The sequence below is a fragment of the Martes martes genome (assembly GCF_963455335.1).
Source record: "Martes martes genome assembly, chromosome: 2".
NCBI classification, from domain to species: Eukaryota; Metazoa; Chordata; class Mammalia; order Carnivora; family Mustelidae; genus Martes; species Martes martes.
The window spans coordinates 89,996,360-90,023,290 of record NC_137889.1 but is presented as its reverse complement, the minus strand read 5'-3'; the positions used below and the strand labels follow the sequence as shown (position 1 = coordinate 90,023,290).

At 39.9% G+C, this 26,931-nt stretch overlaps 1 protein-coding gene across 1 annotated transcript; it reads left to right on the top strand.

Annotated features, from left to right (window-relative positions):
- The first annotated feature begins 3,666 nt into the window (after positions 1 to 3,666).
- PPM1K (protein phosphatase, Mg2+/Mn2+ dependent 1K) lies at positions 3,667 to 26,725 on the top strand. The gene is made up of 7 exons (XM_080797587.1): positions 3,667 to 3,836; positions 11,214 to 11,731; positions 12,571 to 12,671; positions 19,703 to 19,868; positions 20,228 to 20,372; positions 21,287 to 21,421; positions 24,970 to 26,725. Exons 2-7 carry the CDS (start codon positions 11,292 to 11,294, stop codon positions 25,099 to 25,101), a joined length of 1,119 nt encoding a protein of 372 aa, XP_080653713.1. The 5' UTR covers positions 3,667 to 3,836; positions 11,214 to 11,291; the 3' UTR covers positions 25,102 to 26,725.
- The last annotated feature ends 206 nt before the right edge of the window (positions 26,726 to 26,931 follow it).

Sequence of the window (26,931 nt, the reverse complement as noted above, 5' to 3'; positions counted from 1 at the left end):
CTGACAAAAGACAAATTAACAAGAAAAAAAATAGTTGTGTGTTTTTTATTTTTATTTTTGAGTGAGATGGCATTAATGCCTTAGTAACACTAGCAAATTAAAACCTAAGTCTGTATTGCCTGAAGGTTAAGAAATAAGAACCTAGGGGTGCCTGGGTGGCTCAGTGGGTTAAGGCCTCTGCCTTCGGCTCGGGTCGTGATCCCGGGGTCCTGGGATCGAGCCCCGCTTCGGGCTCTCTGCTCGGCGGGGAGCCTGCTTCACCCTCTCTCCCTGTTTGCCTCTCTGCCTACTTGTGGTCTCTGTCTGTCAAATAAATAAATAAAATCTTTAAAAAAAATAAAAAATAAAAAATAAAGAAATAAAAACTTAAGGAAAGCCAATCACAAACAGCAAATCAGACTTTGCCAGATAAAGTAGCTGCTTAAGTTAGAGCCAGATAGTTTCCTTGTTTTGCTCTCCTCTCTTCTCTATAAAGTCTTGCCTCTAGCTCCTATCTGTGGAGCACTCCTAATGATTTCTGGTTTGGGGCTGCCCAATTCCAACTGATTTTTGCTCAAATAAACTCTTAAAATGTTTACTATGCCTCTGTTTACCTTTTAACAGATCCATGTTGGTGGTTCATTAGCCCAAATCTCAAATGGCTTTCTCAAGACTCACATGTCCTCACTTTATATTTTATAAGTCCCCATGCCACCCACTTGCCCAAAGTCTCATGACCTGTCTTGGGAATAATTTCCCGATAGTCACTACTATCAAACCACTGAATTCTTCAAAATATAAGGTAAAATACAAAGGAGCTCACCTTAATGAAGGCATGGAGTGTTGTGTTCACTTGGTTCTTTGGGACATTATAGAATGGTCCCTCATGCTGAGTTCATGTACATTTTTACTACCTTTAGCTTCAGAGATTCAAACAGCCTTAGCATATAATTCAAAAGAAGTAAACTACTGGTGTTGTTTGTTATCAACTGTGGTAAGATATGGAGTGGTACGGTTTTCTTTTTATCCATTTACTTGAGAGAGCATGAGAGAGAGCATCAATGTGTGAGGGGCAGAAGGAGAGGGAGAAACAGGCTTCCTCTGAACCAGGAGTCCTACGGGGAGCTCAGTCCCATGAGCCTGGGATCATGACCTGAGCCAAAGGCAGATGCTTAATGGACTGAGCCACCCAGATGTCCTAGTGGTAAGGTTTTCAAATGTAATTCCAAGGACTGCAATAACATCAAACAAACACATATTCTTCAGGGCCACCTAATTGATCTTGTTTATCATATGACTGTAGGTTATAGTCTATTAGAATAAAAGGATATGGCATCATCATGATGTTCTCAATTGGTGGGCATGCAGTTTGTAAGAACTTAAAAAGAAGGTCAAAATGCCAAGCATAATTCAAAATGTTTTAGGTTTCCAAACTTGAAATTTCCCACATCAACAGTTCTTGTTGTTGCCAAAAGTTTTCACATTCGTGAGAACAAAGTCCTTCATTACCTGGTCTGAATGTTTGAGATATTACACTACATGGTACTACATTATTGATGAACAGTCAAAAGTAACGTAATTGTTGGGGCACCTGGGTGGCTCAGTTGGTTAAGTGTCTGCCTTTGGCTCAGGTCATGATCCCAGGGGCCTGGGATCGAGCCCCACATTGGACTCCCTGCCTGCTGCTCCCCCTTCTTGTATTCTCTGTCAAATAAATGAATAAAATCTTAAAAAAAAAAAAAAGGTAACTTAACTGTATTTAAACTTCAGCCACCAAAATGCTCCATCAATATAAAAGGCCAAGACATGTACTAAAATGTACATAGTATCACTATGGGTCATAGTTCCAAACTGGAAACTAATGTCTTTCAAAAGAATGAATTCATAAATTATGGTATAGTTACAAAAATGGAATAAAATGAATCATCTACAACTACATGCAACAGTATGGAAGAATCTCGTAAGTATTAAGTTGAGTAAGGAAGCCAAACACAAAAGAATGCATACTTAATGATTTTATATATGTCAAGTACAAAGACAGGCAAAACTAAGTCTGTGTTGTTGACAGTCAGGACAGGCAGCTACTGGAAGGCATGATGGGGTTCCTGGGTGTTAATAATGTTCTGTTTCTTGATCTGTGTTGGATACAACAAAGGTGTGTTTGGAATGTGAAAATTCATTGAGGTGCACACACAGCTTGGAATGTGTGTACTTTTCTGCGTATATATTATGATTCAATAAAAACTTAACGAAAGAAAGAAAATTCTAGGAAGCCCATGAAAATAGAATCTCAACCCAGCCTAATAATCCTTCAGGTCATTACCAGAATTTGTGGGTCACCAATTTTAAGAATCAGTCTCTAAATAGAGTAGTTAACGAACTGGATTCAGAACAGCTGTCCCAGGAGCAGGATATCTGATATGTCAAAACAGGCTAATAGTTTCCCTTTAATATCTCTAATCTGTCTGCTTTCCCCTCCCTTAAGTGGTATCACCGTAGCTTAAGCCAGGTCATCTCCTGCCCTGAATTTCATCCAAGATGGTCTCCTGACCACTTTCCTAATAGCCTATTCTACCTGTTCTCTACACATTAACCTGTGATGTAAAGTCTAAACTAGATCCCTTTATTTCCTTGCTTAAAATGCCTCAGTAGAATCCCATTACACTTAAAACGTAATGCAAACTCGAAGACTTGGGTATATGGTTTGACCTCGGTCCACCTCATGTCATGCTGTTCTGTCCGGCCCTATGCGCTAGAGCCATACTGCTCTTCTTTCTGTTCTCCAAAATGTCATACTCTTGCCCCTCAGGACCTTTGTCCTCTCTGCCCAGAATAGTTATCGCTTTTCCGGTTCCTCGGCTGACTAACTGATTTCCTTCTCACTCTTCAAGTCTCCGACTGAATGGGATCTTATAAAGTTCTCTTACAACAACCCTCCCTCTCTAATGTCAACCTCCTCTTCTTCTCTATATCCATACTTTGTCTATTTCTGTCCTTGACGTGATTCTTGTTTCATTTGCTTGTTTACCTGTTTGTTTGCTCCCTTTTCCTTATTAGACTGTAAGTTCCGTGAAGGCAAAAATCACGTGTGTTTGTGTCCGGATTGTAGCGCCAATGCCTGGCGCAGTGTCTGGCATACAAAAGGTCCTCCACAAACATGGAAGTGTCTGTCAAACGAATGAATCGACGTTCCCAAGGAATCACAAGACGCCTGTGCAGTCACGAAGAACACTGCACTGTGAGTTTTCCAAAGAACCGCAGTGAAACCAGATGCCTTTCAAGCCCTTCTGCCTAAGTGTTGGCATCGTTCTCGGTTTCCTAGTTGTCACAACGACTGCCCCCTGGCCACAAGGGACACACACCCCTCCTCGACCCGCTGGCGACTCTCCCAATCTCCCGATCCCACCCACCTCCCAGGCGCCCCTTCATTGGCCCTACCGTCAAGGCCTTCGGGGAGGGCGGGATGTCACCTCGAGTCGCTACTGGCCCAGGTCGACGTCCCTCTACCGCGAGCTGCGAAAAGTCAGCCAAACCAAATTGCAGTCGCGGGGAGGCTCGTTCCGTTGGAATCTGTGATTGGCTGCGACCGAGGGCGGGCGGCCGGCGCACCGCCTCTCCGAGCGCGGATTGGCCAGAGTTGCCGTCAGTCAGCGGGAACAGACTTCCCCTCTCCATCTGGCTCACTGCGGGCGAAAAACTGGGGAGATTTTCCAGCGGGAGAGCCAGTGGCTGTGCTAGCTGCTTGCTCCAGAAATCAGAAACATCGGAGAAGGCAATCTTACTTACCTAGCAGGGAAGTCCCTTCCCCGCCCTCCGTTAATTAATTAGAAAATTTCCAGGGACGTGCCCGTCGCGAGGTAAGAGCCTAGAGAGTGCACTTCATTTATTGCTAACAGTTTATGATATTATTTATAGGTGGGGTCGCATCCCAGCGCTCAGAGTCTGCGGAATGGAGGGGAAACGGACGGTTCGTCAGGGAGGGGAGGGGAAATGTAAGTCCAAATCCCCAGCCCCACAGTCAGCGTCTGGGTTCTCTGTGCGCCGCTTTCTTCTCTTTGGAGGTCATGGGTAGCACGTTCTGTCGCGGCCCACCCCGACTGCGCTGCCGGCAGTGGGCGTTTCCCGCCGGGACCCCCCACGCTCGACCTTAAACTTGACTTGCAGGCTGGAGGCGCCTCCACTGCGAGTGGAGCGGGCCGGGGTTGGAAGGCAGGAGGGACCACGAACTGGATGGTGGAAAGGGCGGGGGCTGCTCGTTCGCGTTACCCCGTAGCGAGGATCCGGGTCGCCCGGCTCCCTCTCCGGACTCGAGGATGCTGCAGGGGTCAGCGTCGCATTGCCGCCGCCGATGGAACCGGGGTGAAGGAGACGTGGCGACGCCCGAGATCTGTGCGGCGAGAGGGTGGTTGGGAGGCGGAGACCCGGCGGCGGAAGGTGCTGGAGGGAGCCCAGCCATCTGCAGCGCTGCGCGGGCGGGAGGGTGTGCTTCCTGCCCTGTATCACACTGGCTACTGATCTGTCACAGCCAGCGAGCGAGCCCAGGATCCTGAACTGTTCGAGGGTGAGCGTTTCAGGGGATCGGAATAGAGCAGGATGCAGAGCCCTGGTTGGTGTCGATCTGAGGATGCGGGTTTTGCCTTGCCAGGAGAAGCCTTGTGGCTGGTGATGTTTTGTGTTTGTTTTTTTTTAGTAACCGCTTCATGTAGGTGAGAGATTTCACAGGAGGCGACAAAGACGAGACTCCGGGTGGAAATAGCCAGGGAATTTGGAGTCCCTAAAGCTCCACTGGCCTTTCTGAGCTTCAGACTGAAAACGTGCAGCAAGGCCGCTTAAGCCCTTTGCACTTATCCTCCACCAGTGCGGAGGAAGGAATGAGATTGTCGCCGGTGTCAGAATGAGTGACAAGTGACGGATTATAATGGTCTTGAAGAAGAGTAGTGATGTCATGGTATTAGAGGAAGAGAACAGATGCACCACTGGGTAATAAAATAGTTAAAATTTTTGAGCAGTGAGTTCTTGTTCATGTTTTTTTCTTGGAACCATAGGCACTTTCTGTTGACACAGGCACCTTCCTTGACTAGAATCTTACTTAGAGAAGAGGAAAGAAGAGGGGAGATGTGCTGTTGATGTAGTATAGAATGTCAAGGAAAATCCTTAAATGAAGTATAAAGGTACAGGTTTGGAACGTGGTGTATGAATTGTATCCACATTAACAAAGATGTTTTAAAATATATCTATGGAATTAGAATAATGAACACTTTTCACGACTTTCCTTCCTCTAAACATCTAAACATGTTCACATCAAACGCAAGGGGAATCATTTGGGGTTTTTATTGTTGTTCTTTCCCTCATGAACATTATTATACTTTGTTTCCCTTCCTCCCAGCAGAGTACTGATAAGATATTGGAGCCCACATTTCCTGAAATATTTGAATTTACTGGGATGCATTGATTGTCTTTAAAAAAGTTGATAAATATTTGCTTTGAGAATATTAAAATTCCATGTGTATCCTTTGTGCAAGTTACTGATGTAAAGGTACCTGAGTTTTGCTTTATAATGGGCAAATATGAATATTTTCTTACATTTTTTTGCTGGAGGGATAAATCCCAACAGCTTTCTGCAGTACTGAACCATAGAATGACTGAATAATTTTGGCATGCACTTGAAATTTCAACAATAAATTGCCCTTTTGACCTGCTTTCAGCAGTCAACAGTTTAACTGAAATCCCAAGTGTATCCTCTTTCCAGAAACAGTGAGTGACTCTTTTATCCAAAAATAAATTTGGATAGCTTTGAGATATTTAAGCCATTGAGGGGTTATAAAATGGGAATGATACGAAGATGCAAAACTGGCACAGCAATCTTGTAGCTATATATTGTGGCTTTTCTTCACCGTCTTTTATTTTTAAATCAAGTATGTATTTCAAAAGTTCACTACAAACCAAATGCATTCTTTTTCTCCTACCTGATGCATTTCACCTGAGATTTCCTACTGGCAGGATGTGGGCTTTCAGCAGTTCCCTCATGCAGAATTTCTGTGCCTACTCGAGCATGGTGTCAGAGCTTACTTTCAATTTAACCCCCTTTGCTGAGAATCCCTCCTGCTAGTCAGGTGCCAACATTTTTCACTGGTCACGAGTTCTGTGTCAGGACTTTCAAGTATCCTATTAAACTGTTAAAACACTAAGGAGGAAGATGGAGAAGCCCTGGTCATAAAAATCACTGTGAAAATGATGAAAAAGGAAAATGTTTTCAGGCATTTATTTATTGACAGTATGTAGAATATATAGGGTTTCTTTGTGTGTGTATATATGTGTGCATACTCACATTGTTAAATATTCATGTGATTAAAAGTAAATTTGTGGGTCATAAATTTTTGTTTTGATTGGGAAATAAAAAGGAATTTGGAACAGTTTGGTCTAGAAGGAAAATTGTCCTTTTTTTTCCCTTTTCGATCTATGACTATCAATATAGTTTAGGTTGGGGGTGCCTGGGTGGCTCAGTGGGTTAAAGCCTTCCGCTGGGCTCGGCTCGGGTCTGGTCATGATCCCAGGGTCCTGGGATCGAGCCCCACATCAGGCTCTCTGCTCACCAGGGAACCTGCTTCCTCCTCTCTCTCTGCCTGCCTCTCTGCCTACTTGTGATCTCTGTCTGTCAAATAAATAAATAAAATTCTTTAAAAAATATATATATATAGTTTAGGCTGTTGATATAAATAACCTGTTCTGTCACTAGGATTCCAGCCAAGTTATTTATCTTTATTTTCTTAAGATTGTTTTTGCATTTTATATTTGCTAGTTGAATATGGTGTGTGGGTAATATATTCTTGTGCTCTTGGTTGATTTAACTCTTGCGCTGACATTTTTGTGTCTTCAACGAGCTTTCACGTGGAATTCGGCCCTTTGACTCTTTTGGATGACTTTTACTTTCAAAGATTGAATATAAATGTTAAAATGGTTTAAAAAATAACCTAGTCTTGATTTCTGACTGAGACATTGACATAAAAGATTACTGAATACCTTTTTTGGGGGGGGCAGAATGATAAATACATGCCAATTTATAATTGCCAAACTGACAAATAATAAAAATATCTCTTAGGTGTTTGTCAGGTTGTTCTCCACTCTTTTTGTTATGAAGAACATTGATTGGGTTTTTGTTTTGTTTTTTTCCGCAGACTTTGGGTTTCTTCCCCACATCATAAATTAGACTCTCTTGTCTGCTAGTCAGTGTGTAGCCATTTCTATGGGCATTTGGAGAACTGGGGGCAGCTGATGGCTAATTCGTAGCTTGAATCCCTGGAGGAAACTTTTTTTTGATGTGCAGGTTTAATTCAAAGTAGTTATTTAGCTTGGGAACACAGGTCGTCTTTGAATGTTTCCCCAGGGAATAAGGAGATTAATATGATTTAGTTATATTGCTTTGGAAATATATAGTCACCTGCTTGCATAAGTGGTGCTGATCTAGTTCTATATCTGGCTCACGTTTCATCTATTCCGAAAGTATCCCCCAAAGTAAATGTTTTCCTATGACTCTTCTGCTTACTTTTCGAGATGATTGTGCAGATAATAAATGGATTATAAATGGATAATAAATATATATATTTATAATAATATATATAATAAAAATATAATATATATAATAAAAATATATAATGATATAATATAATAATAATATATATAATAAAATATTATAATAAATATATATAATAAAAATATATAATATAAACATATATAATAAATATATAATAATATATTAATATAATATATAATATAATATATAATATAATAAAAATATAATATATAATATATAATATATAATAATATAATATATAATAATATAATAAATATATAATGGATTATAAATGGATAATAAATAAAAAATAAAAGGAAGAAGGCCAGGTCGATTATTGATTTTAGTCTAGCGAGGCTTTTATTATTATTATTTTTTAAAGATTTTATTTATTAACAGAGAGAGATCGCAACTAGGCAGAGGCAGGCGGGGAGGCGGAAGCAGGTTCCCCGCTGAGCAGAGAGCGGGATAATGGGGCTAGTTCCTAGGATCCTGAGATCATGACCTGAGCTGAAAGTAGAGGCTTACCCCACTGAGCCACCCAAGTGCCCCCTAGCGGGGCTTTTACAGAAACTGCGCAACTTCCATTTTATTTCATTCATTTTTTTTTTTTCTTTTAAGATTTATTTATTTAATTCGGGGCGAGTGGGGCTGGAGCCCATAACCCGTGAGATCAGCACATGAGCCGAAACCACGAGTCCAATGCTCACCCGACTGAGCCACCCAGGCACCCCATTTTATTTCATTCTTAAATAATGGTTCCAGTGGATGTTTGTTGCCTGCTAAAAATGCAGCTCTGGTTTTGTTTGTTTTTGGTGGAGAGAGAGAGAAGACAAGAGTGCCCTAGAAGAGCTGCAAAAAAATTTACTCAATATTTTTTTGCTTCTAATTCTAGAACTGTTGTTTAAATTAGGTGAACAACTGCAAAAAGGCCCAAGGCTGAATAAAGCGTACATGATTTCAGACTGAAGCCAAAAGAATAGTACTTTGCTTATACAAAAACAGACTCATTATATTGTGCCCCTGAAACTAATACAATATTGTATTGTCAATTACAGCTCAGTGTAAAAGAAAAAAGAATTGTGCTTCACTAATTTCTGCTGCACTCTTCAATATGAATGGTTTGTAAGAAGCGTATCTTAAAAAGTTTTCTTTTTTTTTTCTGTATGGCATAAAGCTGCTTTGTGAAGTATCTCCATCAATGATCAGTTCCCTAGCATAGATTGTATTATAGTTTGAAATTTTCTTCCCAAGTCCTTACCTTTATTTAACGTAGTTATTATTGCTGAATAAAAAGATCACCTTCAGTCAGAAGCAAAGGGATAAACACCTTTTTTAGGTAGTTAATTAATTAATTATTTAAAAAAGATTTTATTTATTTATTTGACAGATCACAAGTAGGCAGAGAGGCAGGCAGAGAGAGAGCGCCGGAAGCCGACTCCCTGCTGAGCAGAGAGCCCGATGCAGGGCTCGCTCCCAGGACCCTGGGATCATGACCTGAGCCGAAGGCAGAGGCTTTAACCCACTGAGCCACCCAGGTGCCCCTTTTTTGGGTAGTTTAATGTGTTGCTTCTGTTTGATACTTGATAACCAGAATACTACGTCTCCTCCACCCCTAATACTGTCGTAGAAGGGAGTTTCAATCTTCTACACGTGCTATTAGCTAAAAGGCCAAGAAGGAATGGCCTCCTAAGTCTTTCACGATACATTCATTCTTTGGGAGGCCTTCTTTATACTAAATTCTATGAAGGCAGGGCACACATGTTTTTTGTTGTAGAGATATCTAAGGGAGCTCTTTAGAATGTCATCTTTTCTTTCTACTGTTTTATTTACTGTTCTACACAGCTAGACTGATTTCCAAAAATTTATTTGGAAATGATTATTTGAAATCTGCAGTGCATGTACTTACGGGTTCACTCAAGTTGGGCTTTGTGTGTGTGGTGTGGATATGTGCCTTTTGTTGAGGTATTTTTTCAAGTTCACTTTTTATTGTGAAATAATTCAAACATACAATTGAGAGTGATATAATACCTGTATACCCTCCACCAGCATTATCAAATCTTGACATTATGCTATCTTTTCCAGTTGGTTTTTTTTTAATACATTAAGAAACAGAACAAAGTAGCATGGAGTTGAATTTTTGCTTGGAACCTTATTTGTATGGAAAACTGCCAGGAACACAGCCCTTCTTGCAGGAATTCCCCCTGACAACACCCAGGGGAGGATTCAGCTTTGGGGCAGAGTCCAGAAATGGGGGTGCAGAGGAATAGTTTAGAAGAAATGTGGTCTCGGGCAGTAGCTCCCAGTCTGCAGGGCACGCAAGGGCTGGGCTGCTAGATGGGTAGATAGGAGACCAGCAACCGTTAATGTAAATGTATAAATCAGTTGCTCATAACTCACAAGGGTGGGGTCCCCCAGTCCCAGTGATCACACACATCAGAACTGTCTCTTCCTTGTGCCTATGGGAGTGTTTGCATGAACCATTCTTCATTAACAATAGTAATGAAGTATATGAAGTTTAGTTGACAGTTTTTTAAAAAATTTGATTTATTTATTTGTCAGAAAGAGCGAGTGAGCACAAGCAGGGAGAGCAGCAGGCAGAGGGAGAAGCAGGCTCCCCGCTGGGAGTCCGATGTGGGGCTCGATCCCAGGACCCTGTGGTCATGACCTGAGCCGAAGCCAGCTGCTTAACTGACTGAGCCACCCAGGCGTCCCTAAGTTGACAAATCTTTTTTTTTTTTTTAAGATTTTATTTATTGATTGATAGAGATCACAAGTAGGCAGAGGCAGGCGGAGAGAGGGAGGGGGAAGCAGGTTCCCCGCTGAGCAGAAAGCCCGATGTGGGGCTCGATCCCAGGACCCTGAGATCATGACCTGAGCCGAAGGCAGAGGCTTAACCCACTGAGCCACCCAGGTGCCCCAGAACTGTCCTATTTTTTAAGAAAGATTTTATTTATTTATTTATTTGACAGAGAGATAGCAAGAGAGGGAACGCAAGCAGGGGGAGTGGGAGAGAGAGAAGCTGGCTCCCTGCTGAGCAGGAAGCCTGATGTGGGGCTCCATCCAAGACTCTGGGATCATGACCTGAGCCGAAGGCAGACACTGGACAGCTCAGCCACCCAGGCGCCCCTGTCCTGACTATTCTATAACCAATTACTTTTACTTCTTTCCTCCTTAAGAGACTTTGGAACTGTTACCATTTGCCCCTACCTTTTCTTCAGAGCAATGGCCTTAACAAAGGGAAGAATATTTATTTACACCTGTATTTTACATTCTTGCTATGCAAAGTATGGGCCTGAGGGATCGGCAGTTTGCTGTTACGGGGGAGCTGGCTCGAAATGCAGAATCTCAGGTTCCACCCCAGGCGGACTGAAGGAATCTGTGTTTTAACAAGTTCCCGGGGTGACTGTAGGTTAAAGTTTGAGAAACACTTGTTCTACATGATACATACACATTGTCAAATGTTTATAGAATTTAAACACTGTGAAAGGGGTATGTAAATCAATTTTGGTTTTGATCCACTATTCTTAGAAGTAGGCTGTTAGGTGCCGCATTCTTTATGGCTCTACGTTTTGGTAATATCTAATGATACCTCAGTTACATGTGAAATTACTGATGGAATCTCTCTCTTTCTCTCTCTCTCTCTTCTCTCCCCCCTCCTCAGTTGCATCATTTTCTTGAAGACATTCCATTATTGTTCTGTTGGTCTTTCCCTCATTCCCGAGTCCTCTGGAGTTGAGGTATGTCCACAGCTGCCTTAATTACTTTGGTGAGAAGTGGTGGGAACCACGTGAGAAGGAGAGTGCTGCTAAGCTCCCGCCTACTGCAGGACGACAAGCGGCTGACACCCACCTGCTACAGCTCCACGTCGGAGCCCAGGTGTTCTCGGTTTGATCCGGACGGTAGTGGGCGTCCGGCCACCTGGGATAATTTTGGGATCTGGGATAACCGCATCGATGAGCCCATTCTGCTGCCGCCCAGCATTAAGTATGGCAAGCCAATTCCCAAAATCAGCCTGGAGAACGTGGGCTGCGCCTCGCATATTGGGAAACGGAAAGAGAATGAAGACCGGTTTGACAGTGCTCAGCTGACAGATGAGGTCCTGTACTTCGCGGTGTATGACGGCCACGGCGGACCTGCAGCCGCGGATTTCTGTCACACCCACATGGAGAAATGCATCATGTATGTACAGTGGCTTTCACTCTTGACTTTGCAGTTTACCTTATACTTCAGGTTTGAAACGTCAGCCTTTTGGCTGAGATGTTCAGGGTTACCCTAGTTAATTGAGTGGTTCCATACCGTTGGTTGACGAACAAGCAGTAGCTTAAGCCTGCCCCTTGTTACTCCTGATGGTTATTACCATTCCGCCTGGTGGGAACATTGACCAGGATCAACAGCACTTAGATTTGTGATCGTGTCAAGCTAAGTCATACAAGCTGCACGATCTCATGTATTACGAAAAGCATTTACTCCTACGAGTGCACGACCTGCGGTTCTTCAATAAATGGTAATTCTTCTTCCAAGTGGTACCAGTAGCTTGAGATGATTGACAGTAGTGTGGGGAAAATGCATTTAATTAGGGTATTTTGGAGCTCTTAAAAAAGTTTATTTACTGCAGTTATTAATGTATTTTGGGGACCATATGACTTGAATTAAAAGAGGGGGAGAACATGACAATTTCTTGTTTTCTTGTGTGTAGTTATTCTGTTCATCAGTTGATTTATTCATATTTTGAACTCAGTAATGTAAATTTATTTGAAGGAAATTTTGACCTCTCAGGGTTGTGGATAGAGAGTATTCATCTTTAAGGAGGGAGACTTGGACTTTTATTGTTCTTAAAGGCTTATTTCCTAGTCTAGTTACTTCCTAATTTGATTTGCTAATCTATGGATTTTAAGCGTCTGAAAGACAAACCATGGAGGTCCATTGTATGGACTGACAGCTAGCTAGAGGGACCTGGATGAGGAAGAGAAACCTATTATAAAACAGTTGTTTGGGACTCTTTTTCCCTCTCCATAAAGGGACTTGCTTCCTAAGGAGAAGAACTTGGAAACTGTGTTGACCTTGGCTTTTCTAGAAATAGATAAAGCCTTTTCAAGGCACGCCCACCTGTCTGCTGATGGTAAGTAAAACAGTCACATTTCTTAGAGTCTTGGGGCTTGTCTAATTAAAGAAAGCAATTTAAGCCCTTTGGGGTGGGAATGTAAGTTTATTTATGAGGATGCTTATGTTGAAAGTGGTTTTATAGAAGGAATAACTTTAAATGCTGTTTGGAATCCAAATTAATGTTAGAACCTCATTTTTAAATGAAATGTCTTGGAGAATTTTTCAAAAATTGAAGCTCTAAAATGGTTCTGATACTGAATTTAAATTTTAAAAAGATTAAAAATTTTTTAAATTTGCTCTTTATATGGACAGGAGGTCCATACTGTGGGAGGGGTTACAGTTTTGGGTTTTTTAGATGAATCTGATGAGCAAGTACCGAAAGACACTAGAGGGTGATCTCATTTAGCCATGTAGTAATTGTCCAGACAAGAAGAAAACTGCTAACTGGTCCTAAATAAGAAGAGACAATGGCTAATATGCACTGTTTTGTTTAATTAGAAGGAAGAGTTTGGTCTTGCAGCTTTGTGGTAACCAGTGATGTTTTTGTTTTTGTTAAACACAAGGACATGTCAGCTGAATTTTTGAAATTTATCTACTGCATGTCCTTAAATTTTGAAAGTGGAATGTTTCTGATTTTGACCAAATTTATCAAAAGTGTTCGGAAAAATGGAACTCATGTTTTCTAATTAGCTGACCCTTGCCCAAATCTGTTGCTCCTGGAAAACTTCTGCAGTGACCATTTAAATGTATGCATACATACCTCATAACTGATTTGAAAGTGAATGGCACAGTATTAATCTGTATTTGGTCCACCTTTTCATTTAAAGGAAGTCAAAGCACCAAGAAATAATATTTCACAATTTTCAGTTGGAGAGCATAGGGATGGAAATTCTCCTCATTTCCCTAATAAGGGCCAGTTGCAGAGTGAGGACTGGGATTTCCCTGGCACCCACAGTAGCCTCTCTCATGGGCATGTTTAATGATGAAGATCATAGAAGATGAGTAAGATGGCTCTTTTCACCATCTTACAAGATTTTTCCTGCCTTTTTTTTTTTTTTTTTTTGAGAAACTTACTGTCATCATACTTCTTGGAAAAGCATCAGAGTCCACTCTCTTTGTTCAGGGATTTGTTTTCTTGTTTGTAGATCATTCGGCCCATTTTCTCTTCTCCTTCATTCCTTTGGACTTTTTTCCTTCCAGCTGGCTCCTCACCTTTGAAAATAGAGGTTGAGAGAAGATAAATTGTAGGTATATGATTGAGCTCTTGTTCCTAATGGGTCAAATATAGGAGGTAGAAGAGAAGAGTTAAAAACACTTTCTTGTAGTTTTATTTTTATGACTCTGAAGATTGGCATGCTCTGGTTTCATCCATAACCAGGTTGGCTGTATCTCACACCATGGTGTTTATTGGCTCTAATGTGGGGGGTGTGTCCCAGCTGTTACTGGGCTCTACCCGTCAGAAGAAACCCCTCAAGCTTATAATGGGGAATGTGTGGGTCAACAATCAAACATTAACCCTTCATGGGTGCAGTCAGCCCTTTGGTAAAAGATCTAATCGACAAAGATGCTGCAAACTGAGATTTGGCGTATAAGAGGACCCCTTTCATTTTATAAAATAATAAATTCTAATTAAAGGGAATTTTGAACTTAAGGAAAAAAATTGTTTAATTGGCCTACCTTAAAAGAAACTTTCTAAAAGTGTTTTACTCAGAGACCGTTGTACAAAGTAAGTCATCATAAAAAATATAATTATTTTCTAATAATAAATTTAAACTGAATTTATTTAACTTAGTTCATCTGTCATATACCTTGAGCTAATGATCTCAGAAATTTCATAAGGTAGTCTAAAGTTTACTTTTCATTTAATGGTCATTTGTTTACAAGTACAATGGAGCACGACAATGTTACCCAGTGTGCTACTAAAAGAAAGGGGTCTACTATGACATTGTTGTTCTTAAATCTCGTTTTGTATGTATTCTTAGAGATCACTTGGTCTGTGTGTGTGTTTTTAAATAAGTATTTTGGGAACAGCTTTAAAATTTATTCTTAGTAAGTTGCCAATCTTTTCAATGTTGCTAAAAATTGCCTTTTGATATTCGGGGCCCATTTTATCAAATATATTAAAGCCACCGAAAATAGATGGTGTAAGTTATTTAACTTTTCAATTTGTGGATTTAAAAAACATGTTTCAGATTTCAAAGTTATTATTTAAATTAAAAACTTTTTTTTTTTATTTTTTAGTAAGAACTGAAGCTGTATCAGCATTATAAGAATGGATAATGTTCTTTTGGCAGAGCTATGGGTAGAATCCAGGCTAGTTAAATAAAATTGTGAAGTACGTGCGGTTTGCCCTTTCCAGGTTTTTTGTGGGTTTTTTTTAGCCTTTTCTATCAGCATCAGTCCTACTTTCTCTCCTTGATACCTTCCAGTGAAGGATTTAAAGGTAGGGACTGCGCTTATTCATTCTGAATCTCCATCGCTGAGCACCCTGTATAGAATCTGGAAGGCACTCAATTATTTGGACTGACCTGATCTCCATGTCTGTTCTTTCTCACCAAAGTTATTACAGTTTATTCTTTGATTTTCCTAGAGCCAATTTAACGAAATTATTAATACAGTGTATGTGTTTTAATGAGTCATCCTGTGTGGATTTGAATTTTAAGTAGGGGAAGCCTGAAAAGAGATTGGTTAAACCATGGGAATGAATCAGTAATGGTAGAATTTGGGGTATAAATGGGAGGAGTACCCCTCAATTATACCATATTAGCTTTCTTGAGAGAAAGTAAACAAAATAAAGTGAACATAAAACATTCTCCTTTTCAAGAATTTAGTCCGAAGCTGTCACATCTGCATAAAGTGCTCCAGATTATTCTGTTATCATTTAAAATAGTTACTGTTTCAGTTTAAAATGAAATGGTTTGAGGAGAAGAAAATCAGAATGCCGCTTACCAAAAACAGCAAGAATCTTGCCCTTAGGAAGTTGCTGGCTATTTTTATTGAATTTTTTTTTTTTAAAGACTTTATTTGACAGACAGAGATCACAAGTAGCCAGAGAGGCAGGCAGAGGGGGGTGGGGAAGCAGGTTCCCTGCTGAGCAGAGAGCCCAGTGGGTTCACTCGATCCCAGGACCCTGAGATCACGACTGGAGCCAAAGGCAAAGACTTAACCCACTGAGCCACCCAGGCGCCCCTGTGGATTTGTTGTTGACACATTTTGAAATAACCCTTATTTATGAAGCTAATTTCGTTATCTTTAAATATTTTTGTATTCAATTCATGCCAGTCATATATATCTTGACAACTAATGAAACCAGCCAGCAAATTCAAATGATTTCCCATTATGCTCCTGTCTATGAACAAATCTCACTTAAAACAAACGGGGTGGTAGAAAACTGAGATTACATCCTTTACATTCTATAAACTCTTCCAAGTGTTTCTGGATTGCTTAAGGCTTGAAAGCAGCAAAGTTCCCCAAGAGACAGATGGATCAGAAAGAGAAGACTTGCTCTGACGTTCAGAGTGTGAGATGTTGGTGGCAACATCATGAGTCCCATTGGAAACGTCCATGTGCTTCACCTTACCTGATCCCTACAAAATAACCAGTGTTAGAAAGCCAGTGTTTTTGAGTACCCTTCTTACACTGGGCGAGCCAAAAGAGAAGAGCAATAGGGACGACATTGAAGAGATACTTATTGTGCTGTTACTCCTTCAGTTCATTACTTGGATGTCAGTGTTCATGAGTCCTGAGTGTCTGGACACCCATGTTTAATAAATATTGGAAATCATATTGGTTTATACATATTATTGTTTACACAGTAAACAGTTGTTACATAGTAAACAATAATTACTGGGAGGGGTTGTTTATACTTTGAAAAGTACAGCTTTTACTTTTATGTTGCCATTCAAAAACTTGATCATTTTTCTTTGATAAGTCGGCCTGCAACACCGGGGAAAGAAGAGAGCTGCAGAAATACCCATTTTGTGACTTCTATAAACTTATAAACATGCACCAGAGCTCAAGAGCCTTACTAGCCGATATTTAAACAATTAATTTAAATTAATCAGTCTACTGAAAAAAAAAAAGCATTAAGTATCATTAAAAATATGTACTTCTTGTATCTGGTACGGGAGGTGCTTTAATTCCTTCTTAGTATATATTTGACTCCCAGTAATTTGGTGGTATACTGTAGTGAACATCCTCTCTGATTATGTACTGCTTGTTAGATACAAAATATTCACCACAGAACCCATGAATTTTCCTGTTAGTTATTGGGACAGTTCTGATGCTAATACCAGTCAAACTGACAGTGCCTTTTTTCCAGCTCTGTAGAGCTACTGTCTTACTTCTCAGGACTAACTGTTACAGTATGTGTGAGTGGTATGCATGTGTGAAAGAGAGAGTATGAATGTATAGATGTGTTTCTGTGTTAACACTGCATATATGTTTGGTATGCCTGAGTTCGCATATAGTTTTCCCAACTGTGGGAAGCTGTGAAGCTAAGAGGTTTTACTCTGCAATGAAAAAACAGATTCAGCTACAAAATACCATCAACTTGGGCAAACTGAGTCTTGATTGATCTGGCACCTCCGGAAATACTATGTAATTTGCTAGTGAAATTTTCACCCAAATAAAAATGCTTCCCCTTATTTTGCAGCTCTTTCTCTGCCCTCCCCTGTGTTGCAGGTTTGTAATGTTTGAGCACAATTCCTGGGTGAATTTCCTATTTGCCTCTGTGCGTGTTATTTGTGGCAGAGAACTGTGCCCGGTCAGCAGCTCTAGACCTGGAGCCCGTGGACACTATATGCTGGGCTTCAGTGGAAAGAGAGATCTGCTTAATTTTGTCCCAGGTGAAGGAGTCCAGCGGTTCCTAGCCTGGACTACTGGAAGGTTCCCACATCCTCTTTGTCCCATTAGTTGAGATGACTTGCAGTAGGAAATGTCCAGTGAGTGTTAAGACCTTATTGAAAGATGTCTTAGTTTTATAGTTTTTGTTGTTAGGGCAAAAAATGAGAATTTTTACTTCCATGTTAAATGTTAAATGAAATAAATGCTTATTTAATCTTTATTTCTTAGATCCTTAGCAAACCAGAATCAACAGTTAGTTTTGAAAAATTTCCCATAAATCCTGGGATTTTGGAACTGTGAAGTTGGGTTGGTTGAAACTCAAGACCTTTGAAATTCCTGGGTGGCTGAGGTGGACGTGAATAACAATAGAATCCAAAACAGTGAAACTTGGAAGTGTTCGTTTATTAAATTTTAACTCTTTTGATATAGCTAATTAAAACCACTTTTTAAAAAAGCTGCTGATGATCACTTTACGTAAAGGAGAGGAATACTAAGTTTCTTGGACGGGTAGCATGTGAGTGACTGACTGCCTGTGCTCTCTTGCCTGGTGCTTCCCATCATTGGAAAAGATCACAGTGGTTAAACTCTGTTCCATCATACAACGTTTTGGGAAACTGAAAATTTAACTTTTATGATATGAACATCATTGATTCTTATGCTAAAACAGTCACATTACACAGTGACAAATATGTAATATGTTTTAGCATTGCTGAGATACTATCTTGTGCAACAGTTCCAAAATCGAAAGATCAATGGGAAGATAGTGCAGCTATAAATGCTATTTCTCAATAAATTAGATTCAGCATGGACAAAAAAGATTAGGATTTATTAATTTTTTTTCCATTTTACATTTCTGATTAAAGCAGGCATTTTAATATACCAATTGGAATATGAAAATATATATATGGGGGTGTGTGTGTATATATCTATCTATATATATATCTATATCTTCATCCAAAATGTATTACTGATGAAATTTTTAAATACATTTTATTTTTTTTTTTTTAAATACATTTTAAAGCATCTTTTTGGAAAGAAAAAATTGGAAATACTGAGCCTCAATTAGTCAAATCAGTAGCACTTTCCTAAATCTACCTTTGAAGAAGAAATCATCTTTGGATGATCACCTGAATATTTTATTTAGATGCTTTAAAGAATTAACCATGTTACTGAAGACAATACCTGCTTTAAATAAATTATCTTTTTCAGTTTCTTCCAATTAGCTTTACTTTTTAGCCCTTAATTTCACAGTAGTTTCACTTTCAGCAAGGCTCAATGCATCTTCAAAATTTTTAACACGTAGTAAGGAACTTAGGATAGATGCAGTTTGAATAAATCAAAGAAAGAGGCAAAAATGCAGTTTGGGTTGGATGAGGGAAGCAGTGGCAACCTCAAGCCACGTGACATTTAGTTTTGTTATTGGTCAGAGAAAATCAAGTGTGAACTAACACTAAGTGTTTGGGAAACCAGCATGAACTTCGTTCTTCACACCCCATATTTTCCTAATAAAATGATGGCTGTAACTTTGTTTCATATCTGGGGAGGACAAAGATAAATAGAAAAGAATGTGGACCTTTAACCATTTTAGGATTTTTTTGGTGAACATTTGTAAAATTAAAACAATTGTAGAAGGAAAGAATATAAAATACAGCACTTGAAGAGCAAATAATATGCTCTTGGCATTCTTGCTTAGCTTATTAACTGATAATGCAGTCACAAGATAGGAGTTAAGAAATGGAAGAAAAAGCCTTCTAAGTGCATAAAAATTTTAGAAAAGTCAGCTTGCCTAAGTGAGCTCAGTAGACCTAAAAATCATCCTGCCATTTTAGCTAATGTGATTAAAATGCAATACTTTTAATATGGACACCTGATGTACACACAAGGGTGTCATAATTATCAGTTCAAGTCAGCTCTAGTTTATATGAATAGAGGCCATATGGAGACAGTGTTGTATTTTTTACCAAATTACCAAATTGGTTAGCAACCCTTTCTGTTTGCATGGAGCCTTGTTACTGAATTAAATACTTCTTCCTCTGCATGCTCTTACTTACATAGTTCCTTTGCATTTTATTTGCATAGTTCTAGTTAGATTAGAATGACACTTTTCAGCATTAGTTTAACATGCCTGTATTTTGTAATACAAATTCCATATCCGATCATTTGACTGTCACTGACTTATACTCTTTTTCATAATGTTTACAGCAACCCTTCTGACCTCTGGGACTACTGCAACGGTAGCCCTGGTGAGAGATGGTATTGAACTGGTTGTAGCCAGTGTTGGGGATAGCCGGGCTATTTTGTGTAGAAAAGGAAAACCTATGAAGCTGACCATTGACCATACTCCAGAAAGAAAAGATGAAAAAGAAAGGTACCACCTCCACTGATCATTCTATGAGAATGCTGTTTCTATAGTTCAAGATAGAAGTGAAACCTTGCATTTTATTTTTATTTTTATTTTTTTGAAAGATTTTATTATTTGAGAGAGAGAGCGATCATGAGTTGGGGGAGGGGCAGATGGAGAGGGAGAAGCAGACTCTCTACTAAGCAGGGAGCCCGACTCGGGACTCGATCCCAGGACCCCGAGATTGTGACCTGAGCCGAAGACAGAAGCTTAACTGACTGAGCCACCCAGGCACCCTGAAACATTGCATTTCAAACTGATTTCTCTTAAATATAACCATGCCTCCATTTCCGGGGTATCATGTCAGTCTTTTTTTCTTGGACCAGGATCAAGAAATGTGGTGGTTTTGTGGCTTGGAATAGTTTGGGACAGCCTCACGTGAATGGCAGACTTGCAATGACAAGGAGTCTTGGAGACTTGGATCTTAAAACCAGTGGTGTGATAGCAGAACCAGAAACGAAGAGAATTAAGGTAACAATCTGCAACATCTGATACATGTGCAAGGAAAGAAAGCAGGATTACTTCCAGCTAGAAGCCTTCATTGAAGCCGACATGACTCTCGAAAGGAGTAGTTTATAAAAGGATAGATGAACTTTTCAGATAAAATAAGATACTGGCCTGCTGTAGGTTGAAGTGCTTGGTTTTTGCTTTACCCTGTGCTGCGATGGCCTGGTGGAATGGCTCTGCTGCCCTTCCTCACAGACACGTGATATCCGGCATCACCACCACTTGGAATCTGACCTTGGCCTCCCTTGTGCACCAAACTAAATAATCGCCCACCTCCCTTTCCCTGACATCTTTTGCATGCTGTCGATCAGTGGCGCAGTTAACTCTGCACGTCCCTCAACACACACCCAGTTGTGAGCTGACACTTCTTCTCTGCAAGTGCCAGCACCTAGTCCTGTATAATAGAGGCTCCCAACCATGGTGGCAGAGAGCTACCCCACTTACATTCATTGTGTCTAACAGATACTTAAGTAGGGTTTACTGTGGGCCAGGCTCTGTCCAGAATAGCTACTAGCACCCCATTTTACAGAGAAGACAAATCGAGAGTGTAGATGAACTTACCTGTGTTTGCCTAGCCAAAAAGTAGAGGCACATTGTGAACCCAGGAAGCCTGGCTCCAGAGACCTCAGTGCCCACCACCATTGTACCATGCTTGCCTCTCATCATTTGGCTATCTAGATTCTCCCTTTGTGGTGTTACTAAGTACACGCCGGGTTTGTCCTTGGTGGTCGATGCTACAAATGTTAATTTTGCCCAAAATATCGGCCTTCCATTTTCACTGTTAAGCTCTTAAACACAGATGATCACTTGGCAAACAGGTGAAATCTTTGAATTTTGAATACTCTTCAAAGGTTGAGTCTATTTGTTTCTGATTGCAGCTACATCATGCTGATGACAGCTTCCTGGTCCTCACTACAGATGGAATTAATTTCATGGTGAATAGTCAAGAGATCTGTGACTTTGTCAACCAGTGCCATGATCCCAACGAAGCAGCCCATGCAGTGATTGAGCAGGTGACAGCAGCAAGAGCTTCTGCTAGAAAAGTCCCAATTTAAGCTGGTGCGGGGGAGGGAGGGGGGCGTGGAGCATGCCTGGGTTGGGGGGAGAGGGGGACAGGGAGAACACCCAGGTACAGGTCTTGGTACAGCCCCACAGGGCTACTGTGGGCTTAAGAGTCCTTTGAAATTTTGTGGTTTTGCTTCAGTATTTTACACTTGACTCCATAATAGTTCCAATTTTAAAAGTGTTCACAGTTCTCCCAAATAGTTCAGAAACTTGTGTGCAGGGAATGTGCTATGTTAATTTTTTTGGATTTGTACACAGCTTGATATGACAGTAATAGCAATAGTAAATTATAATAGTCAATAGTAATACCACTTACTATGTGTCAGACACTTCACATATATTTAATTCATGTAATCATCACTGTAACCTTCTGAGGTTAGAGCTAGTACTATCCCTTTCCACAGATGAGGAAAACCAAGACACTGAGGCTGAAAAGTTAAGTAACTTATTCAAGATCACAAAAATATTAAATTGCAGAACTGGGCTTCAAACCCAGACAGCCAAGCTCCCAAATTCAACCACTAACCATTACACTAGACTGCTGCAAGTAAATATCCAGTCTAGGAACACTATAGCATAGTCCTTGTCTGGTTTTTAAGAATGGGTGTGTGAGAGGCATCTGGATGGCTCAGTGGGTTCAGCCTCTGCCTTCAGCTCAGGTCATGATCTCAGGGTCCTGGGATTGAGCCCTGCATCTGGCTCTCTGCTCAGCAGGGAGCCTGCTTCCCCCTCTCTCTCTCTGCCTGCCTGTCTGTCTACTTGTGATCTCTGTCTGTCAAATAAATAAAATCTTAAAAAAAAAAAAAGAATGGGTGTGTGAAAAAAAAATTCAGAAAGATGTATGGATAGGTCATGTGTGAGTATGTCAATCAGAGCTAAAATTGGGAATGCCCAGTAATACCCAGTAAATAATATGTAGAATTTCCATGTGCTCTTTAAATATTCTGTTTGGATAGATAGCTCTTTGACATTGTAGCCATCACTGATCATTAGAGTCATGCTTTAATTTAACAGCTTTTTTTTTATTTCCCAATTTTTTTTTTAAGATTTTTTTTTTAATTTATTTATTTGACAGACAGAGATCACAAGTAGGCAGAGAGGCAGGCAGAGAGAGAGACAGAGAGCGAGGAGGAAGCAGGCTCCCTGCTGAGCAGGGAGCCCAATGCGGGGCTCGATCCCAGGATCCTGAGATCATGACCTGAGCCGAAGGCAGAGGCCTAACCCACAGAGCCACCCAGGCGCCCCTTTATTTCCCAATTTTTACATTTGCAACTGGGAAGGCATATTTAGCCCAAACCTTTAAATGCTAATATTTGTAATTAAGACTTAAGACCTCACTTGAAGATTATTTATTTATTTATTTGACAGAGAGAGAGAGAGAGAGAGAGAGAACAAGTAGGCAGAGCAGCTGGAAGAGAGAGAGGGGGAAGCAGGCTCCCTGCTGAGCAGAGGAGCAGAGGGTCCTCTGAGATCATGACCTGAGTTGAAGGCAGAGGTTTAATCCACTGAGCCACCTAGGCGCCCCAAGACCTCACTTAAAAAGCAGTATTTGTTTGAAAGTAGATGGGCAAGCATGAAGTATTGTCTTGTTTACTATGTGTGTTCATGAGATTACAGAAATGGGCCCAATCCTTTGAATGACCACTTCTTTTCTAATTTTACCTACCTCTCTCAGATATGTGTGTTCTCATTCACACAGCTAACGATATTTTAATGATTGCATTGTATTCTGCTATATTTTTGTGCCGTAATTCTTTTACTAGTTCCGCTAATCAGCAAATTTAGTTTCTTTCACTTTCCCATAATATATAGGGAAGGAGAGCGCTGTATAAACATTCTTGTATCTACTTGTGCACATCTTTTTCCTTCATACACTATTTTCTCAGATAAAGTTCTTAGAAAATTGCTAGGTAAAAGTATACACTGTATTCTAAAACCTTTTTTAAAAAATATTTTGTTTATGTATTTGAGAGAGAGATAATGAGCAGGTGGGAAGGGTTAGGGGGAGAAGCAGACTCTGTGCTGTGCCGGGAGCTCGATGCAGGACTCGACCCCAGGACCCTGGGATCATGACCTGAGCTGAAGGCAGATGCTTAACTGACTGAGCCGCTCAGGCTCCCTATTCAAAAACTTTTTTTTTTTTTTTTAAGATTTTATTTATTTATTTGTCAGAGAGAGTGAGCACAGGCAGACAGAGAGGCAGGCAGAGGCAGAGGGAGAAGCAGGCTCCCCGCTGAGCAAGGAGCCCGATGCGGGACTCGATCCCAGGACCCTGGGATCACGACCTGAGCCAAAGGCAGCCGCTTAACCAACTGAGCCACCCAGGCGTCCCCCCTATTCAAAAACTTTTAATAAGCTTGCCAAATTGCCCTCCAGAAGTGCTATTCCAATTTACACTGTTTTCTAGTATGTTTATAGATTTCTATTTCTCCAAATGCTGATCATTGTTTTTTGCCAATTTGATAGGTAGAGAAATCAAATTTTGGTGTTTTAAATTTGCATTTTTTTTCTTTGTTGGTGGAACTAAACATTTGCAGAGGTTCATTAGACCCTTGTATTTCTTGTCTGTGTATATAGTGTTTTTCCATTTTCTTATGGGCATGTTTGTCTTTTTCATGGTTATTGTAACAACTTCCTATATGTTAAGTATATTAGTACTTTGATGTTCTGACCTTTTTTACAATTTATTTGTAAAACTTTTTTATATTTTGATGCTTTTTAAAAAAAATTTTTAAAGATTTTATTTATTTATTTGTCAGAGAAAGAGAGAACATAAGCAGGGGGAGCAGCAGACAGAAGTAGACTGCCCGCTGAGCAAGGAGCCAGATGGGGTACTCGATCCCAGAACTCTGAGATCATGACCTGAGCAGAAGGCAGACGCTTAACCAACTGAGCCACCCAGGCATCCCAATATTTTGATGCTTTTTATAGCAGATATTTTTATTAACCGTTTCCCTCACAGTTTTAGCCTCAGGCTGTTTATTCTTTTGAAATACATTTGCTGTTCAGTATAATCCCAAGTACTTCTTACAATGTTATGTCATTTGCTATTTGAATTCGTTCTTAAAACTGATTTAGAGTTCTCCCACTGTAGGAAATTTAGTTCATGCAACTTTTCATTTCGTAGGGAGCATAATAAACCTTATTGTTGCTACATCTTACACACTTTCATTTCCTTAGGTTATTACTTTTTACCTTGTATTAGTCCCTATGCTAAATGCTTTCTTTTCTTCTTCAAGAGCTACATATCTTGATCTTAGTCCACTGGTATTTCTGTTGCCAAAATTGCTTCAGTGGAATATAATTAATATGGTTTTTTGAGTGGGGGGCATCTATTATTCTGTGTACGATCTAATAAACATGTATCAATGAATGAATGCAAAGTCACTGTTAACTATTTTAAATGAGATTATAGCCTTCCAGAGTATCGGTTATTTTTCTTTGTACAGACTCTGATTTCCTGTGTTTTCTTCTTCCTTCCTGCTAAACCTTACAGGCAATACAGTATGGTAGTGAAGATAATAGTACTGTGGTCGTAGTGCCTTTTGGTGCGTGGGGAAAGTACAAGAACTCTGAAATCAACTTCTCATTCAGCAGAAGCTTTGCCTCCAGCGGACGATGGGCCTGATTGCTTGCAGGGACATTGAATTGTGAAACACTTGTTCACTGAGCATGTCAAGAAACTTACTAGGTCAAACAAGTGTCGGGGTGACTCTGTGACTCACTAGATCAGTACACAAGTCAGTGTAAGTGTATTAACCATTTACATTGTAGCTTTTCATAAATATCTGTCATATTTATGTTCAACTGTACATACTCCGTATCAGTATACATGTAATTCAGCTATTGGGAGTCTCAAGTTGAGTGAGCAAATGAAAAGTGGCTTTGACACACTTGCTGAGTGTTATATGTCTAATTTTTAAAACTCTTAGGCAGCTATAAGTTTCTTTTGATGGTTTTTATTCTTCATTCAGTCTGTTGGAACAGATTCTTGCCTTCAAGTTCTTCAGCACTGATAGGTATTTTGACAGCTCTGCAATGTGTTAGCTGCAAGTGTTTGTTTTTAATAGTTCTACCAAGGAGTAAGTGTGAAAACTGAGTTCTCTGTGACTATATTTTGTATTCTGGACCACTTACTGGTAAAATTCCCAATGCAAAAGACATTAATTCAGATAATATGACCCTGCTAAAGTGTGTGGCTATTTACAACAGTGCACTTTCGTATTCCAGCTGTGTCCCTTGGTCTCCATTCTTCTCTTTCTGTAGCTAAGAATGCCATATAGCTACATGGACTACTCCTTTATATCAGAAAAGTTATGTATAGACTGAGTCTTTTGGTCAAACCTACACAAACTTAAATACTGACAGTAGCAAGTATTTTGTATAAAGTTTCCATTTGTTAGCTCTAACTCTGTGTTTTGTATATAGTATGTTTATGTACTGTTGTATAGAGTAAGCAAGTTGGATAACGTGTCAGTAAAAATAATGCCACATTGACTGACAATGCTACAGACATAGTATGAGGTTTATGTCTCCTTTTCGCTTATTTCTGTGATTCATAGTGTAGAATAAATCTAAAACATGAAAGCATTCTATATTTCAGCTTGCTAATGTAATTTAGGAATTAAAACTATACTTCTTTATATCTGCATGTAAGTTTGCTGTTAAAATGTGAATCTCTACATGCGTGTTTGGAATTTTATCTGCAGTTTACTTTTGCAGACAGTGTAAATTGGTTATATGTGTGGGTATATGTACCTATGTAAATTTTGGAGTTATAGAGAATTAAAGGGAACAAGCCTGCATAGCTCCTTCACCAGTTAGCTTTAAACTATTGATAAGTTTATCCCCAAGGACTCTTGACAAACAGAGGGCAGTTTTATAGCGGAGAACCAATGGTTATTGGCAGGTGAGGAAGTGAAATTAAAATGACTGTGGATGATATTTTGTGGGGGGTAATTGATTTGAAAAACACAGAAGCAGACCAGCATGTTGAAGCTACATTGCTATATGGTAATTTGCAAATAAAATAGTAGAACATGAGGAAAATACTGAGTGTTAAGAATGATGTGGAGTTTTATTGCAGAGACAAACAAAAAAAGAAACCAAGAAGGTAAAGTTGGTGGAGTGTATATCTTCCAATCTCAGTTTTCATGGTCGACTGGTTTTCTGTCTTTATGTTTTATTTAAAGGTTTGTTGTTAGAAGGAACATGGTCCAATATAAATATTCACATCTTCTCACCTTTTTGAGAATAAAAGAAAATAAATCTTTTTTTTTTTTTTTTTTTTTTTTTTTAAAGATTTTATTTATTTATTTGACAGACAGAGATCACAAGTAGGCAGAGAGGCAGGCAGAGAGAGAGGAGAAAGCAGGCTCTCCACGGAGCGGAGAGCCCGATGTGGGGCTCGATCCCAGGACCCTGGGATCATGACCTGAGCCGAAGGCAGAGGCTTTAA

What these genes read in the sequence shown, in the direction of transcription:
- PPM1K (XM_080797587.1), top strand. Translation starts at nt 11,292, where the DNA reads ATGTCCACAGCTGCCTTAATTACTTTGGTGAGAAGTGGTGGGAACCAC. An exon ending in AGAAAAGATGAAAAAGAAAG is followed by an intron (nt 19,869 to 20,227) that starts GTACCACCTCCA and finishes TTCTTGGACCAG; the next exon opens with GATCAAGAAATGTGGTGGTT. An exon ending in CCCATGCAGTGATTGAGCAG is followed by an intron (nt 21,422 to 24,969) that starts GTGACAGCAGCA and finishes TAAACCTTACAG; the next exon opens with GCAATACAGTATGGTAGTGA.